Source organism: Tachypleus tridentatus, chromosome 10 (assembly GCF_004210375.1).
Source record: "Tachypleus tridentatus isolate NWPU-2018 chromosome 10, ASM421037v1, whole genome shotgun sequence".
Taxonomy (NCBI): domain Eukaryota; kingdom Metazoa; phylum Arthropoda; class Merostomata; order Xiphosura; family Limulidae; genus Tachypleus; species Tachypleus tridentatus.
The window spans coordinates 25,387,445-25,406,540 of NC_134834.1; the positions used below are offsets into that span (position 1 = coordinate 25,387,445).

Consider the following 19,096-nt stretch of genomic DNA (forward strand, 5'->3'; position numbering starts at 1 on the left):
TGTATTTGAGCTTTACATTTTACTGGAAAAATCACTTCATGAAATTACTAATTGAAAAAGTTCTAAAACAAAACCAGTTAGTCTGCCTTATTATTGTTCCTTACAAAAGTCACAAATAAATTGTAATGTAAATCAAATACATGTTCACCTGTCATGCCTGTAAAATGAGTATTCTCAATTTTTTGAATTTCAGTCACTTACGATTTTTCTCTTTTGGAACTAATTCCTTCTTCAGCTTTTTTAATAAAGAATTTCTTTCTTCTATGTATTCTTCAGTGAGATCTTCTTCACGTGCCTGTGGGATGATTTACAGAAATGAAACCTAAAGTCAATGGAGAAGTTAAAACTTAAATTTATCAAATATATTCAAGATACAAAAGAAATAACACAATCACACAAACACAAATATTTTTTGACACAAGGAAAGGTAAAATCTTTATTATTAGTTACAGTTGACTTGTTTCCATTAAGTTCAATAAGAAATGAATGCTTTATGAAACCAATCTTCTTGATTTTGCTACAATGCCTGGATTCACAGAATTCCACAAGTATTGATCACAGTTTGTTCATTATGATATATCAATAATATAAAATAAAATATGACCTACCATGCCTTATAATACTTAAAGACAAACAACATCCAATGTATGCTTTGGCTAGCCCTTAATCTCAACAAATTGCTTTGGAACATTTTGAACACTAATATAAAAGTACCACTGTACATTTAGCCAATAGAAATGCTGGGCTTTCATGTGAATTACCATGCATGTACTGATTCACAAGTGTTGGTTTTTTTATTATTATTATATAAATAAAGTTTGAGATATTTCTTGTACATCAATTACTTAGGAAAAGTATTGATTTCACTATTAAAGGCTTTAACTGTCTTACCTGTGAGAGATCTGTTAAAAACCTTTTTTTAACGGCAGGAATGAAAAGAGTGTGGCAATCAACTGACTTGAAAATATCTAAATAAAAAAACAATAATTAGTTAATAATTTTAGTTTAAATATCAAAACATTACTTACTCAGTATACAATTTTGGAAATTCAACTTTTTTCACCTCACTCTCAATTTACTTACAAGAAAGTTCAACACTAACCAGTGTAACATTGTTTTAGTACACTTATGACAGTGCTAACATAGATTGAGTGTATTTGTGGGTTGGAAGGTTCACTGTCATAATAAGTGTGCTTAATTTGTGGGTTGGAAGGTACACTGAAAAATCTTTTTCTTTTAATTGCTGAAAATTCGACTGAGCTTTATAACTTAATAACATTGAAATTCAAATGCTGTCACTAATGGCTTCCTTACAAATAAGAGATGTCTAATACACTAAATAATCTTTATATCAATTATAGTTTTGTTTTTAATTAACGATACAACACATATTACTGTCAAGTAAACGAGACTGATACGAGTTGTCCTGTAGTTTTGTTTTTCTTTTCTGTATTAATGAAAACTTAACCAATAAAACTAAGCTATTTGTGATTTTCAGTTTCTAACTCTAAGAAGTATTAATGAAAATAATAAGTGTTATTTTTCATTAATTAATGAATGTAAACAGTACAATAAATGGTTTGAATCAATACAGGACAATGATCTTCAGCCTTTAGTACAGGTTCTCTTATTGTCTCACTTTTGCTGATACGATACGATACGATATAATACAATACAATACAATATATAATACAATACAATACAATACAATACAATATATAATATAATACAATACAATACAATATAATACAATACAATACAATATAATACAATACAATACAATATAATATATAATTATTGTCTGGACAGTGATCATAAAAGTTGTTTTTAATTTCCCCTCATATTTTTTTTACTTTGTTATCTTATATTTTATTTATTTTTTGTCTCAACCCCAGGGGTGCCTGGACAACAGTTTGAAAAACACCGATATAGGGTAACCAACAGTCTGTAATGATCAGGAACTTTCATACCAAGTAGACTAATTTCATAATTTTCATTCTCTCGTGAATGGGTATCCATCAAACGATGCAGCCATTCTTTTGATGTTTCTTTCTCTGCAGTTGTCTGAACAAAATCCTGGACAACCTAATAAGAGAGAGAAAAATGTACTAATTTAATCAAATTTGTGAAAAACACATAAAATATTGTGATCTTTCTGAGATCTTGACCACTGAATAAAGGGTTTTCTTGAGTATTGTGCATAGTTAGGACTCCAAATTTGAGACTTAAAGACGCTTAGCCACAAAAAAGTGAGAAACTAGTTTTAGACTGTTTTACCTTCACCTGTCCTGAATAACTATTCCTCAGTACCTATAATTCACTGTTTATCTGTTTGTGACTGACATTTAATCACAACTAAGATTTAACAATAAAACTTCAAGTTTAATAAGTGTTCCATAAAATCATTTTAATGCAGTTATCACACACACACAGTAAATATAATGAGAAATAAGTTATGTTTACAATGGAACTGAATAACAAAAAATACTTAAAGTTTACTAACATAAAATATTATTTCACATTATTGAAATCTGTAAGAACTGTGAAAGGATATTGAGGAGAAATCTATTAACCCTTCTAGCATTAATAGCAAAAGAAACACGCATCTGTTGTACTCAGTATAGATTACTAGTGAATCTAAGTGCACATTGTTAATATGATGCAAATTAATTCATACTTTCAGTACAGTTCAATTTCTCAGATACTTAGCTACACTGTTCCACATTATTCAGAGATTAAATTTTTCAGACACACTAAGTTTCTATTGATTTAGCTACATTATACTACAGGGTGTTCAGAAAGTCACTGTGGACTTATTTATTAAGAGACATGTTTCAATATAGATTACAGGAGGTAAATATGAATGACAATTACAAACAATGTTGAAAGTGACCCCCGTTGGTATCAATACAGGCCTGGATCCTTCTTATTTTGTTTCTAAACACCGCTATCAGTTTCTGGCTTGAAATAGACTGAATAAAATATAATAACATGTGATTACAAAACTGCACAGTGACTTTCCGAACACCCTGTATTATTCAAGTAATGTTTCTGATTTACACTGCTTATTAGGCTTAACTATTTACCTTTCATCTATGAGAGAAAATCAAATTAACCCTCAACATTCTGTTCACTACTGGTGTTATCAACTGCATCACATTGAGTAATTTTGTGTTTGAAGAAATGACCAAAATAATTAGATGAAAATATTAATTTTCTATATACAATTTATAGGTGGCCCCAGCAGTAATCAGTTAGATGAATTACTTACACACACACACACTTTTTTTTAATATGGAAATCATACGTTATTAGATATCTTGTAAACAAAAACTTAGGTATCCTCAAGACATTTGGTACACATGAATGATAAGGGCTGACTTTAAGATATACATATTTTTTAATCCATTTACTCAATAGTTTTAATTTAGTTTAAGAGAGGAGAAGCAGAGATGGACAAATGGGTTCTTTGTTGTACCTAAACATTTTGTTAAAAAAATAATTGAGGAAGTATATGTGAAACCCATCATGAATTCTAAGGTTATACACAAGTTTTCTACCTCAAAACTCTCTCTCTATTAGATGAATGAGTATAGGAATATTTCGGTTCTATAAAAATTGACGATGTTGGTTCAGCGCATTTGCAGTTATGCAAAAGCACCATTTTAATTTGAATAAAAATCATATAAGCAATTATAAAAAAAAATTGTTAATTTACATGTTTCTTTAAAATCCTCAAAGCTATTGTTAAATGTTCACCTTACCAAGAACTGTTAAAATAGCTTTGCCAACAATTTGTTCCACAGCCAATATTTGTATAGATACAAGAATAGAAATGAGAATAACTAAAGATCAGTACATATCTAGATATATACTGACATAATTTTATGATTCTATAAACTTTGATTACCTTATTAACACTTGTTAGAGATTCCACACCATACACCAATAATACAAAAATGAAAGCACAGAGATGCTACTTTCAGGTGTGAATTTCATGGACCAGAGACTAAAGTTATTATAAACTTTGTTTGTTTATGTAGATGTAAAACAAATGGCCAGTTTATGTACGTATTCACCCTGAAATAAAAAACTATCCAGTCTAAGAAAACACCAGAGTCTTGTGTGGTTTCAAACTCAATGCAATATCACACAGATTATCTCTTGAAAACTTACTGAACTTATTTTTAAATATCACTACGATATGAATCATTCAAACTACCAGCAATAGGTCTTGTAGTTATTTTTTTTATAAGCTTTGTTTTGTAAATACCACATAACTGATTGTTTTGCTATGCACGTTATCCTCCAGAAATTAAATCTTATATTGACGTAGTAAGCCATACCAATGTTCCTATCATCATGTAAAAACAAATTGCTAATGTTCTGTTAAAAGATTTAGGCATGTTTATTTCTCTTTACGTTGTCATAAGTAAACCTGAAGTAAAATACATTTTTAATCTTCTTTCCTTAAGCAAAATTAGGAAAAAAAAAATTGTTTTAATATTTATATGTCACAAATTTAAAATTAGACTCACCCAAATAAGAGGTGGAAAACTTAGAAGATCATGGATAAAGTCGTCAGTCCACTTGACTCGTGACATTTGTGATCGAAGAGCAAAAAGCTACAATATGTGTACATGTTATTCAGTTAATGGTGTAACAGTTAGTTCTAACTAACCTTAGTCCAGTTATCTAGAATAACTCCTTATAAAAGGAATAGAAAAGATATCTTTTTTTATTCATGATTATAAATGTTTTCTGGATTATGAGTGATAATTTTATGGTTAAATATTTGCAAGGGACAATGAAGCCATCCAGTAATTAATGGTATTTGTTTCTACTCATACATGTTTATTTGTAGTTAATGTTTTGTGTTTGATCACAAATTTCAAAATTTTCTTAACTTAGCTCTCACAAAATGTTTTTTTAAAAGACAAGACTACAACAACAATAATTATTTTTCTGAAATGTGCCTAAATAAAAACCATTATTAAAACCTTCTAAATATATTAAAATAAACTTATAAAATCAAAGTCGTTAAATTAATGCATAAATCACACACTCGAAATTGTGTATATAGGTTATAAAATATGTTTATTTTAAACATAAGTTACATGCAAAATCAATTAATAATTAGAATTATCACATTAAATAAAAAGAAAATTCTAGAATTTTAAACTTTTCATCCTAAAATAAGTATAGGAATACAGTCTGAGCACTATATAAATTTGCAAATCTGTTTCAGAATTAGCATGCGTCTTATCAGAATAAAAAAATTATCAAATGATAACTCTTATTCATTCATCACTCCACTTAGATTGTGAAGTTTTGATCTACATTTATATTAGTGCATAACAATACCTGGGTTCTCCGTGCCAAAAGTTCAAGGTAATCTATATCAGATTGGTCAACTATTTTGACAGAGTTGTAGATAAGATGAGAACTGATCAAGGTTGCTACAGCAAATATTTTTGCATCATAATTTTCAGATATATTGTTTGCAGCAAAACCTACAAGACAAATGATGAAAAAAAAAAGTCAACTGAATGTACACAGTTATCAGTCGTTGCCATAAACATAAAATAACTGACTTTTGCATATTCTAAAACAATTCTACATTTCATGCAAATCAGAAAATTTTCTTCACAATCATCAGTAACAATATATAACAAAATGTTATTAAATATAGAAACAGAATTTTCTTTGATTTAAATACCTCACTTGATCAATCAAATGAAAGGTCATATTCCAATAAATTATATAGTAATAATAACTCGTGCAGTGTTTTAATTTACAGTATAGCTACTAAGACAATCTGTGGTGTCCCTTATAGATAACTGTTGACCAGAGGAAAGACAATCAGCTAAAATAGTGGGATTAACTGTTATATTATAACACCTACATGGCTGAATCCTTTTAGAGCTTTTACAGTGCAAAGTTTAGCACTAGTCCTATGCTTCAAAGATGACTAAATGTGAGCTGATATTTCTAAATTAGCTTTAAAAAACCCTGTAGTCTAGATCCTTTAATGGAAGTTAAAACATTCTCCATATGTTCAATAAAAAAAATTAGGTGCTTTAAGTGCAAACTGTATTTGAGAAATACCCTTGTATCCACTTTGATCTTGATCTTCAAACATTAATCAGACCTAGAACTTTGTATTTAGTAACTGTTATATAAATTATGTCACAATTCATTCATCCAGTCTTGAGATATACTGTTAACAATTCAAAATAGACAGACAAGGGAAACCAATATGTCCCATTCTGCTTTGTTGTAGGGACATAAAAAAAAAAAAAGATATTTAACAATACATCAATTAATTATTCATCTTTTCCTTATATACAGGGGCATGGGGTGATTTCTCACACTGGGTGTGCACCAAAATATTAGCTATACCCATGACTGAGAGAAATTTGGTGAAAGAACCACTTTGTCTTTGGAAACTGAATAATTTTAAGGTGCTCATAAATTAAATCTAGGGTTCTCCTTGATTTGACATTCATATTTACAAATAAAACTAATGTTTGTACCTTAATGTGATTTTAAATTGTTTAAATAAGCAGTAAAAGCTGAAACAAAAGAATTAAAACCTTTTAGAAAAAAAGAGCAAACCTCTAAATATAGAGAAAAAAAAGTTCTTTCACACCTCCTGAACACTGTTGAAAGTGAATTCATGTTATACCAGTTCTATACTTCATTAAATGTGAAAGAGAGAGAATGATTAGCATTAGTAAATAAAATTTACGCATTTTGTCATAAATGTAGAAGTTTAAAAATTGTGTTTAATAAAAGTAGACTTTTTTTGACATGTTAAATAAATCAAAAATTAAATTTCTCTCTTCCTTGCATTAGCCACTTAACAAGTAACCACGTTTGGAAAAAAATGTTTAAGACTCGTAAGAAGCTTTCTCCATTAATTATAATTGTATATATGGACTACTAATTACTACCTCAGCTAATGACAATTCAGGAAAACACATGCATGACTAATCGTAAGATAGAGAAGTTTCATAAAGTGGAAGATTAACATCTTGATATTCTGAAAATGTATCCCTGATAAATACTCACTTCTGCACACAGAAAAGTTATTGTGCTTGCAGTTCTGCCAAAGAGATTTGCATTACAGTAGTTTCGGTGCAACTCCCACCCACGTGTTTTGAAATGAACTGTACTGGTGCATAGTGATGTCATTTTACAACAAAAATCCTTCACCAAAAAGAGGGTGACACAACCTCCACGCAGTAACTCCTGCTATGCAATTGCGCTTGCAAAAACTTCACTCTTTGAAGAGAAAAGACAAAAATATGCACTGTGAGGAGGATAGGTGGAAATGTGGATGGAAGTAATCTTCTATGAGAAATATATTTTCAGCTTACAAAAATGTTAACTTCTAATACAATAACTCAGCTCACACACATGAAAGCTAAAGCCACATGTTCAAGCAGTGTAAAATCTTACCTAGATAAACCCTTTTCAGAAAGCAATTGAAGGGAAGCTCATGGAGTGTGACATTTGCTGGCAAAAGTTTTGTAGAGGCATAATCATGTAGTGCTGAAGGCACATTTAGACCATACCTTTTGTGTTCACCTTGACTACACTGTACAAATAATGGCTGCAGAAGGTCACACAAGTTATGTCTCATGATGTCATTTTGAATGTGCTCACCTCAATTCTATTGAACAGGCTCTGAATGAAAGAGGAGATTAGGGAGAACCATACAACCACCTCAACAATGTTATTATTAATGAATTTCCAACCATACTGTGCTATGCCCAATTGGTAAGGATTCTTCATGGTCCACCACCCCAATGGCTAGAAACTGGTATGCGGTAAGGTTGATTGATTGATTTAGTGTTTTATGGCACAAAACAACGAGGCTATCTGCGCCAGACATTCGGTAAAAATGTAAAAAAAAATTAAATAAATAAATGTAGTAATAGACATAAATGGAAATGAAGGTAAAACAAAAAGTATAAAACCAATGTTGACACCTAGTCTACAATGTTAAGATAAAAGGTAGAGTATAAGAAGTTGTAAGGTATTTACTCTAGCAAAAAGGTAATGATCATAACCCGCCAGGAAGACTAACAGGTAAGTTCAAGAACCACCGTCAGTCACCTGAAGTTGGTCTTTCCAGTCCTGGTTGCGGGTTATGTGTCATAGCAGCTATTATCAAAATGTAAAAGAATAAAAGTTTTAAAAGACACTCCGCAAAATCGTAATAATGAGTAGCCAAATGTCCAGTAAAAAGATAAAGTCAAGTAAATGGAGTAAAATTTGTAAAAATAAATGAAGGTAAAAGGAGGACATAACCCTAGGAACTCTGAAGATGAGAAACAGGAGGACAAAAATAACAACACGAATACAAAGAAATGTGAATAAGCCAGTGAGAATCCACATCTGGAGACAAGCATACCAACTGGATGAGTAAGGTTAGAAAGTATGTGTGTGTGTGTGTGTTTGCCATGTCGGGCTATCTGCTTAGCCCACCGAGGGGAATCGAACCCCTGATTTTGCGTTGTAAATCCGAAGACATACCCCTGTACTAGCGGGGATCGGGTTAGAAAGAGAGAGGTCTCAGGGTAGGTGAGAGGCATGCCAAACCAAAAGCAAACCCAATGAATGAATTGGAGTGAATAGACAATTTTAATGACAGAATGCAAACTTATTGAGACAGAAGGCCTACCACCAAGCTCTTCATACCGAATAGATAAGTAATAACAGAAACTCAATGTGAATAAGCCTAGAAGAGTAGGTTTAATACCTGAAAGCAAAAGGTCCTGGGAGGGTTGCTTCTTTTGAATGTTCAATGTATGAAATGACCATGGAAATGTTGTTGCAGGTCATGACAGTGATACATCAGTAGAGGCAGGTATGAGAACATACCCAGCAAACAGTGAGAAATGCATGCTTGCAGATATAGAGTGAAATCTTAACCTGCATCCAAATGCCAGAAGTCACGTACTCATCCAGAGATGCACCTCAATGAGAAAATGAAACATTGGTAAAGATAAACATTTTGTTTAAGAGTTGGTCAGAGAACAGTGGAAGTAGTACAGGCACAGTTCAGTTACCAAGATTATTCCTTGAAGAGAGAAAAGAGAAGATAAACAAAGGAAGACAATGGAAACCAAAAATGTATGATTTAGATCCACGAAGTTTACTGTAGGAGACATGCATGGTGTGCATGCCCCAAAGGAGATGTTTCAGGGAAGTAAGATCAGATTAGAAAGACAAGTGTAAATCCTGGTGATGAGATGTACCATAACTCAGGCAAAGAAAAGACCAAACTTGGCTAAGACATGAAATAAAGAAAATGACCAGAAATACGAAATTTTGAGTGGGTGTGGAAGAAAAATGAGAAGTGGATACCATCTGAGAATGGTTCAAGAGAAGTTAATCATTTAAGAAAAGACATTGCAGCTCTAACCTATTAATAAGGCAAGCAAAGACCTTTATTATACAATTGGGACCAATACTATGTTGAAGGGAAGAAATAAACACCATTGAAGACATCCAAATGAAGAAAGCCTGATGAACACCATGTGCACGAGAGAAAAGGAAGAAGTACAGTAAAAAAAGTAGAAACCTGATCCAATGAGTCTTCACATCAGGGAAAAAAGTAAGAAGGGATAGAACAGAAGAAGTGAAATAGACTAAGCTGGCAAAGAGAAGATTGAATATTTTCAGAAAAACCATCTAAAGCACAATGAAGTGACTTACACAAATGACAGAGTTAGGGAAGAGGATACAGGAGGGATGTGAGAAGCCAAAATTGCGTAAATAAGGAACCAAAAAATAAAATAGAAGGTAAGGAGCCCAATCCTTCATCAGATCAGATAGATATCAATAACAGGAAATGAGAAAAGGAAAAAAGTCCACAAGTCACAAATGTGAGAGGATGAAGGACCCAGACATAACAAACCTGAGAATGAAATCCAGAAAGAGAATGGAAGGCCAATGTCATATCTTGAATGGTAAGTAAATCAGTTGGAAGTTATGATCTAATATATCATTTCAAATTGAAGAGAAATAATTTCTCCGATGAGAAGAGACTAGGAACTCAATATGCATGTGGTAACCCATGACATACTGAACAATGGCTGCAATGTCCCTGATAGTTAACAATCTTCCAGATGCTACAGTAAGAATAAGATCTGTGTGTGAATAACATTACTCACACAGAGCTAAATACAAGTCACTGTCACCTGAGAACTGATGATGAAATCCAAAGCTTTTTGAAACAAAAAAGAAAACACAAATTAAAATTTCATTAACAATGCATATCTCAACAAATTGAACTTGACGAGAAATTTAAACATATCTGTTCAATACATTGCAGTTGTCACAGCGTGCAAGTGCACAGAATAAGTTACCGTTATGGAAGTTGTGGTGCCTTCCTACTGGCGGAATTTTTTTTGTCACATAATGTTGTCATGCACCAGTGAAGTTCATGTCAAAACATAAAATTTGGTGGAAGTTACCTCAAGACTAATAGCATGCAAGTTTCTTAGGTAGGCATGAAAGGAAAATAGCTTCCGGTGTAAGGAGGCAAATTATCATCTTAGAATATACTACTATAGCACACAATAAATGACAGTTTCTAAAGGTAGTGGTGCACTTACATGCTTATACCCATAATTGCAGTAAGCATTTTTTTTTAGTTAAAAAGTCATTCTTTCTAAAACTTTGAAAGAAATTAGAGAGAATTAAACAAAAACTTCTTACCTTCAGTGTCTAAAAATATCACAGAAACTTGTTGTCCAGTGTCCAAATCCATCAAAACAGGCTGTGAAATAAAACAAGAATAATGTTAACCCTTCCGGCACTGATTAACAACTTGTAATGTTTGGCATGGTGCTGAATATATATGTTTGATACTTCAACTAATTACAGTATCAGTTCTAAAAGCATGATATCTCGACAATAACTCAAGAAAAGTCCCTGAATTATTCAGTAATTGTACCCAATACTATATATGTTAAATTCAATACATAAGAATACCATGAATAAAGGAAGGATGCCTGCCGCACTGAGCCTTCAAGTCGACTGCGATCGCCAACCTTGCCGAAAGGGTTAAATTAAAAATGTATTCTGGTAAAAGCATTAGTGTTCTTGTTTTCAAATGAAAAAATATTTCCAAACAAGTAAGAAACATCAATGTTGAAGAAACTATTGAATTTATTGCAAGTTTACAACAGTACAAATTTCTAAGCTCAATTTATTACTCTTACATTATAATTTTGACTGAAAAAAAAAGTGTTTTTTTTTCCAAACAATAACTTCCATGTCTCAATGCTTTGTTCAAATACTGTCCCTTCCAGCGAGTCCATAGTAAGTTTACAGAGTTAAAATGCTAGTGGTTTGGGGGTTCAATTCCTCATGGTGGACAAACAGATCATCTGTTATGTTGCTTTGCAATAAAAAACAAAACAAAAGCAAATTTTATTAAATTAAAATTTCTTACTTATTTTTTACCATACACAGAAAAGTCGCTAGCTATTATGTCTAGAAACACAAACAAGAAATTCTAAATCACCATCACTTACAAAGTTACTTACAGCTTCTCTTAAAATTAAAAAAAAATACCTTTCCCCACATCCATATGCCCATTGTTTCAGGTTGAACTGAAGAGCCTATTCCAAACCCATTGGCTTTGCCCATCAACTGGTTCATCAAGAATGATTTTCCTGAATGATATTTTCCTACAACAGCTACCGTAGCAACAGGACCATTAATATTTTTTAATATCTGCAAAATAAGTGAAAATAATTTTAAAAAAATAATTTAAAACAAGACAAGTTATTTGACATGTTTGCAATATAGTTTAATTTTAGTATTGCATTAACTATAACATTTCTTACTCTCTTTCAGGTTTTGATTTTTTTTTGCCTGGAAGGAAACAGGATGTTGCAAATTTCAATTAAACTTAATCTTTAAATATCAGTGTGGTAATAAACCCACCTAAGAACCCAACTTACCAGACAAAATTCTTGGTTCATGAAGCCAAAAATACAAGTATAAATGACCTTATAGAAAGATCACTTCTCACATTCACTTGTATGTTCTCATAATTTTTTCCAATATTTATTACGGAAATTCATAGAAATATTGAAGAATGAATAAATAGAGTTATTAACTAACAATATTTCACTGGTGTGCCATTTTTGTGATGTATAATTGTATTAAAAAAAACTCATTATGATAGTGTTTCAAGTTTTAACTGGTCAGAGATTGTCTAATTCCTAAATAAGTAATATTGTGTCAGTACTCCTTACCCTAATTTTGATTTATAAATGACTCGTACAAAATTCCCAAAATTACAATTCCCCGGCTTAATCTAGTTCACACTATAACTGTTGTCATAAGTACAGTCTAAACCAATACAGATTCTGGTTTGATGATCTAAGTATTTGATGAAAGTCAACATTGGCACTGCACGTAACAGTTTTGCAGAGATATTGTTGCATATTCTTATTCACTTTCACTCAGATTCTTAAATTAGACATAAACATTCTATATGACTCATTGTTTGGACCTATTTTATGATCTCCTGGAGGAAGGTCATATTCCAAAAGGTAGTACAGAGACTTGTACAAATTAGTACGATATGGAAGTTGATCTCCTCTAACATATTTAATGTAAATAATCCTTGATCTACGGTTACTATAAGGACTGTATGATATTGTGATGCATTTGACATTTCTAACTTAACAATTTGATATTTCATCATTCATTTCATCTTTATCCCATGAGAACACGAATAATTTTTGCTCTTATCTTCATCTTCAATAGATTATCTATCTCTATCAAAGCAGCTAACTGATTATACATGTGAAGCCTACCAGTACTTCATGACATACACTTACTAATAAAAATATCATTAATTTGTGATTCTTATCTGACCATGTTCATTCTGCAACATATTTCCACAACCGATACTTGAGAGTTTTCTGACAGATATCAATGTACCTGAATACTACAGGCATGCTTGTTGTTTAAACCCTTAGCAGGAGAAAAGAATCTGTTCTTTATTCTATTTATAGGCATTTAAAAACAAAAAGACTTTATTAATCTTATAAAAGATTCTAGTGAAGTTTCACGAGAATGATAGTGTTCTGACCCACTTTTTACAAGAAGAAATAAACATTTTACAAAGAAAAAAAATCATTTAAATTGAAAAGAGTAGCTTAAAGTTTTTGAATTGTTTTCTACCTAAATAGGGTAAAACTCAATGAAAGAATGAAAAGATTGTAAATATAGACCTGAATATCATAAATTTAAGCTTTGGAAGGCCCACTGCAGAAAGGTTCCAAAATAAATTTTACTAACTTATAAAATGAGTTGTCTAATCACATAATGTGTTCTCACACACACCTTAAAGCATTTTAATCTTTTGTTGAATGGAAACACTGGTGAGAAATGTTACATTTGAATACAATTTGTTTTTTCTTTTTTGTGTGTGTTACGAGCGTCTTTAATGAGAAGGAAGTCGTATTTTCAAGAATCAGTCTATTAATGTTTATTCATGTCCTGATTCAATACACTAGTGCTTAGCTGTTAAATAACTTTAACAATTGTGAAAGATTACTTGGAGATGTTTATGAGTAATTTTTCACTTTTTTACAAATCAAAAAAAGACAACCTGAGTGATCAAATGATCCTCTTTAAGATGCCATTCGAATTACTGAAGTGTTGTTAAACCAAGATAACAGATATTTTTTAGAAGACTGAGGTTTCTCGTGTGTTGATAAAAAAGGGTGTGGGTAACCTTATTTAACAAAAGTGGATTAAAAGCTTCTGAGGGAAGAGTTGAAGACCAAAAAAGTTTGTTGTGCATTTGAGTTATTTCTGGAATATTCTGTACTCTAGTTAGGTTTTCATTGTGACAGAAATATAAACAAGCAGATTAGTTATGCTATTAGCACAAAAAGGGTTATTATTAAAGTAGTTTTGTACAAATGTCAGAGAGATCTTAAGTAGAAAACTGGATGTCCAGTTTTGGTTCTCTTATTATAGGAAGGATATGAATATGTTAGAATAAGTGCAGTGATGTGATACTAGTATGATAATTGATTTATGTTATTTAATATATTAAGATAAACTTAGTCCTGTGGACATGCTTTCTATGGAAAGTGTGGTGCAAATAAATTAAGATGAGAGGCAATTGATTCAGGTAGATAAAAATAAGAATTAATGGAATAGTACAATAGTATGGTTTCTTGAGAAGTAGAATGAAAAGGTTTGAAATATTAGCCTGAATATGAAAGTTAATTAATTGAAGCTTTGAAAATGTAGATACAGATTTTCTTTTACACAACAAAACTTTTATATTTGGTTAGTTACAAACTTATGGCTTGCTCGATGATGTGGTTTGTGCTGTTAGTTTGAATTCATTTTAAAATTTGTTGGATAGGTGTATAAATATGAAGAGCTGACTATTAAACATTGAACTGATTATGAATCAGCAAGTCCTGGGTCAAACACAACTAACATAAAGTTACAGTAGAATGGCATGTAACAGAACATTTAAACACTGTTTGGAATTTCACAGGTAATGTGATCTCATAAAAATTTATCACTTTTTGGAAGGGTATATGAACAGCCCTTTATGATATATTCATATGCTCAGATCAAGATATATACAGACTGGAAACTTAGAATTTCTAATACAGGGTTATCACTTGTACTTAATGGGATTGAAAAACAAAGGAAATATGGATTAACTTGGGGTACCAAGACTAACCAGTAAGGCATTTGCAGCAAGTCATCATCATCCATGGTAAGAAAAGTACAATATACTGAAATAGGTGAAAATCTATAGGACACAAAGCTTAATTTAAGAATCTATAGCCAAATAATAGTAAGTGACATAATTAAGAAGGAAAAACTGTGAAACCGTTAAAGATGAAAACAACATTGCAGAGATATTGTCATGATGCATAGTTATGAGAGAATGACTGACATAATAAAATGAGCTGTAATGTTATGAGACACCAAGACTTTGAATATGACATACTCAACTCCTCTATATTTAAGTTATAAATATTCTAACTAATTCTAACTAACATTTTTTTTAAGTGAGGGATAACTTTGACAAGTCAAATTATCTTTGCCACTTTGCTAATTTTTAGATTAATTTCTATATTTACAACCAACCCAAATTAGTGGACGAGAAATTAAATTAATTTAGTATGTTTGATTGAATCAAATGCTACATTGTTGTCTAGGCAATGATTTAGTGTTACTGTCCTAAAGTTGACAGACTAACTTATTTTATTTGGATTAGGATACTTTTTAGATTTTAAACAAATATAATAAAAAAATAACGTGATTTTATTGTAAATAAATACATATGTAGTCCTGCTCCCAGGTAAGCACATGTATTGCATACATATACATATAATAAAAAAGTTTTGCTGAAAATAATACAAAACTAAACTGTTTGTATAATTGATGGATGGATTGCCCAGCATACAGATATTTACATCTGAACAGTTTTTTTTATAATTAACATATAAACATCCACATCCAATGTACTTAGAAATTTATTACTCAATTATCATTCAAACAAGTGTCATATCACTGTAGTAATTATTGTACTTAACAACAAACTTAAACTCCAAACATTTTCAAGCAGTAATTCATAAGTAAAAGAAACATGTCTACCTTGAGATTTTCTTTCACCAACTTCAGTTGCTTGTGTAGGGGATCAGGTCTGACTACCTGTAATGGTTTATCTTCATCCAGTAAGTTTAGTGTATCTACACAAAAAAATTAGAAAATAATGTATCTTGTCAGAACAGACTTCATAAACAAGTTTATGACAGATTTATCTTCTCTATATAATATCTTGCCAATATGAGATCTAATATACCTCAATCCTAGATGAATAATTTTTAACACAAATTTTAGATTTATAAACATGCAGAAATGATAATTAGGTTCAACTACCAAGAAAAAGAAAAGTTAAACATCAAACTAATTCATGTTTTTTTTGGAAAGTTATAAATTTCCTCATTAACTCTAGCAAGGTCCTTGCAATCACCACCTGTACAATGATAAAGTTGATGAAAACATTTACTGAAAACTAAACAGCTTTTTTCTTTTTTTCTATCACACAATTCATATGTTTAACTTGGCTACATGATTCTCAAACTAGATTAATAAAGTGGCTAAAAATTTAAGAAGTAATATTAGACCCTGGACAAGAGTAGTTAGTTTAACCTTGATTCAGTCTTATCAAAGAGGGCAATAAATAATCTGAATAATCCTCAATACTTATTTTATTTAAAATAAATTTAAGTAATAATAAGGACAAAAAGACTATTAAATAATGCTTGGGGAGAATTTTCTAACAGCATACTAACACCCCGTTACGAGTGATCGTGTTAGTGTTAGGAAAATACAATGTGCAAATGTGTGATTTAGTGACAGAAAATCCTTTTTTTTGTGTGCAATAAAGCAGATTTAGAAGCTGATGAAAACTTGGAGGATTTATTCAGTAACAGTGACACATGAATCTCAATCACATACAGTAATTTGCTTATAGATATTGAAACAGTTAAAAGATATTAGTAGTGATTCTAGGGTGTGTTGCAGAAAAATGGCTCAGTTCTTGAAAACTTAGGAATTACCACAAGAAAGCTAATCTAGCTTCTGAGCACATAATACTTGTGAGAAGGGTAACAGTAATAGATTTAGGAAAATTAGAAATAGTAGAAAAAGACAAAACAAAGGCTGCAAATGTATTTAAGATGAAAAATAAAACACAAAAAGAACAGTATTAGGAAAAAATAAGTCCCTAGAAAAGAAACAGGCTAGTTTATGAGAAAGGGAAACAAAGACTACAAATCAGAATCCTGAATGAAACTCAAGGTCAGTCAGTAGAGTATGACATCATAATAAAATGACTTATTCAGTCTCAATATGACAAAGAACCTTGGAGAAGTTAGAGTGTAATAATGAAATAAATAAGAAATTTAGTGCAAATGAAAAGATACTGGTCTAGCTAAAAGAAACAAAAGAATCAGGTGTACAAGTTTCAAGTATAAATATAGTAACAATGAAACAACTATAGCAGAACAAGCGTAATTACAGGAGAAAAGTCGCGAATTTCACTCTTGCAGGACTACTTTAGAAATTACATTCAGATAAATATTTTTCAAGTACAAGACACTGGAAACATAATAGATATATGAATGTTAACACTACACAGATATTTACTATTTCAGCTTAACTAAGAAGGTAATTTACACTTATTCAAATAATTAGAAGTTGTACTTGTGGTTTCAAGCTTTAAACTGAAATACATTATCCTACAATACTCTCCCATAGCGTCTAAAAATAAAATTTAATTAAATGCTGTAGTGTTTTGTTTTTAAATATGTACATTGTATTACGACTACAAAAACTTGATAAAAACTAAAGTTCACGAAAGCACTTCATCAACATAAACTTCATTTTTCGCCTTTAAGTTTAACCTTAAGTTTTTCGTTAGTGAAATTTATGTGAAAGTATAAACAAAAACTGAAATAATTATAATATATATATAAATTAAAAATGACAGATAAAACAGTTTTAAAAAATTCAAAAAATTCATTTATGTAACTCCATATAACGAATTTCTACGCTCAGAAAAACAGTTACAATTCGTATGAAGATTTTGAAACGGAATTAACTTACCACCGTTAAAACCTTCACAACACGACGTACACAAAAATACCAAAAGCGTAACATAAACTTGAGTATTCATTCTTCATGCTATTTTTCAACGTCTTAGAATTCACCTTCAAAGTACTTGATCCCAACCCATACGAACATCTCATAACATGCTGTTTGACTAGAGAGTCCTCTCTGAATGTAGGTATGAAACTCACATATTATTCAAGATAACTCATTAGTTTTTCTTTGCAATAGAATATTATTCTACGTATTTTATTGTAGCGACAGATATAAAATAATTTGATTGATTAATGTCACTTATTTCAGTTATTCTTGCAATTAATAAATTATACACAATCATTTTCTCAGCACACTGTTTTAACCATTGGATTATTACAGTGGTTTATAAATTGGCCTTTGCAAGCTTATATCAGGAAAGTCTCAGCACATGTAGATTTTTTTTTTTCAAAACTTCTCTGATGTTTGATAAAGCCATATCTGTCAACGATAATTTTATTTTTTGTATGTTTGCAACAAATATGATTACATAAGGCTATTTATGCTTGAGATTTTTTTTGAAAGAACAAATTACAATAAAAGTAGGGTTCTTCAAAGTTTTCAACTTTTGTTATTCAGTTAACCAGAACGGCATGACCTAGCGCGTAAGGCGTGCGACTCGTAATTCGCGGGTTCGCGCCCACGTCGCGCCAAACATGCTCGCCCTCCCAGCCGTGGGGGCGTTATAAGTGACGGTCGATCCCACTATGCGTTGGTAAAAGAGTAGCCCAAGAGTTGGCGGTGGGTGGTGATGACTAACTGCCTTCCCTCTAGTCTAACATTGCTAAATGAGGGACGGCTAGCGCAGATAGCTCTCGAATAGTTTTGCGCGAAATTCCAAAACAAACAAACCCAACCAGAACATCTGAGGTCTTAGGAGACGGGAAGGTTCTAGTTAAAATGTTTGGGAAATGATTTATTTTAGCATATTTTTAAAATAAGAAATAACTAGTAAACAAAAGTGAACTAAAATAACGTTAAAACAAAGATGGTTTGACGTTTTAATCAAGAATCTACGTGACAAGGTAGCACAAAATTTAAACTAGTAATAAACATGTCACTCGATAATCATCAGCCATTTAACGATTAGTAGGATGATTGAGCAATAAATATTCACAGATTTTACCATTTTATAAATAGTTTATAATAGCTGGATATTTCCATGTAGCAAGTAAACGCTCCCGAAATAAATAAACAGCAGTCATGTAATTTTCAATTTTTTTTTGTACAGAAGCTCTACATGTAGTTTAACATTATTAGTGTCGAAATGTCATAAAGATTTAGTAATCCTTTATTCAGGTATAGCTTGCACATGCTAACTGCTAGAAATTCATATCACTTTTCTTCCCCTTTGAGAGAAGTGGTGAGA

The 19,096-nt window shown here is 31.2% G+C and overlaps 1 protein-coding gene across 1 annotated transcript in view; it reads right to left on the reverse strand.

Moving 5' to 3' along the window:
• Window positions 1-17,876, reverse strand: part of LOC143228315 (guanylate-binding protein 5-like) — a 32,799-nt gene extending 14,923 nt beyond the window's left edge. The window contains exons 1-9 of the mRNA XM_076459586.1: window positions 17,692-17,876; window positions 15,676-15,770; window positions 11,596-11,757; window positions 10,735-10,795; window positions 5,365-5,513; window positions 4,539-4,625; window positions 1,971-2,085; window positions 892-968; window positions 202-295 (exon numbers count right to left, since the gene is read on the reverse strand). Of these exons, the coding sequence (XP_076315701.1) occupies window positions 202-295; window positions 892-968; window positions 1,971-2,085; window positions 4,539-4,625; window positions 5,365-5,513; window positions 10,735-10,795; window positions 11,596-11,757; window positions 15,676-15,770; window positions 17,692-17,761 (910 nt within the window). The 5' untranslated portion in view covers window positions 17,762-17,876. The remainder of the gene's footprint in view (window positions 1-201; window positions 296-891; window positions 969-1,970; window positions 2,086-4,538; window positions 4,626-5,364; window positions 5,514-10,734; window positions 10,796-11,595; window positions 11,758-15,675; window positions 15,771-17,691) is intronic.
• Between the last annotated feature and the right edge of the window lie 1,220 nt (window positions 17,877-19,096).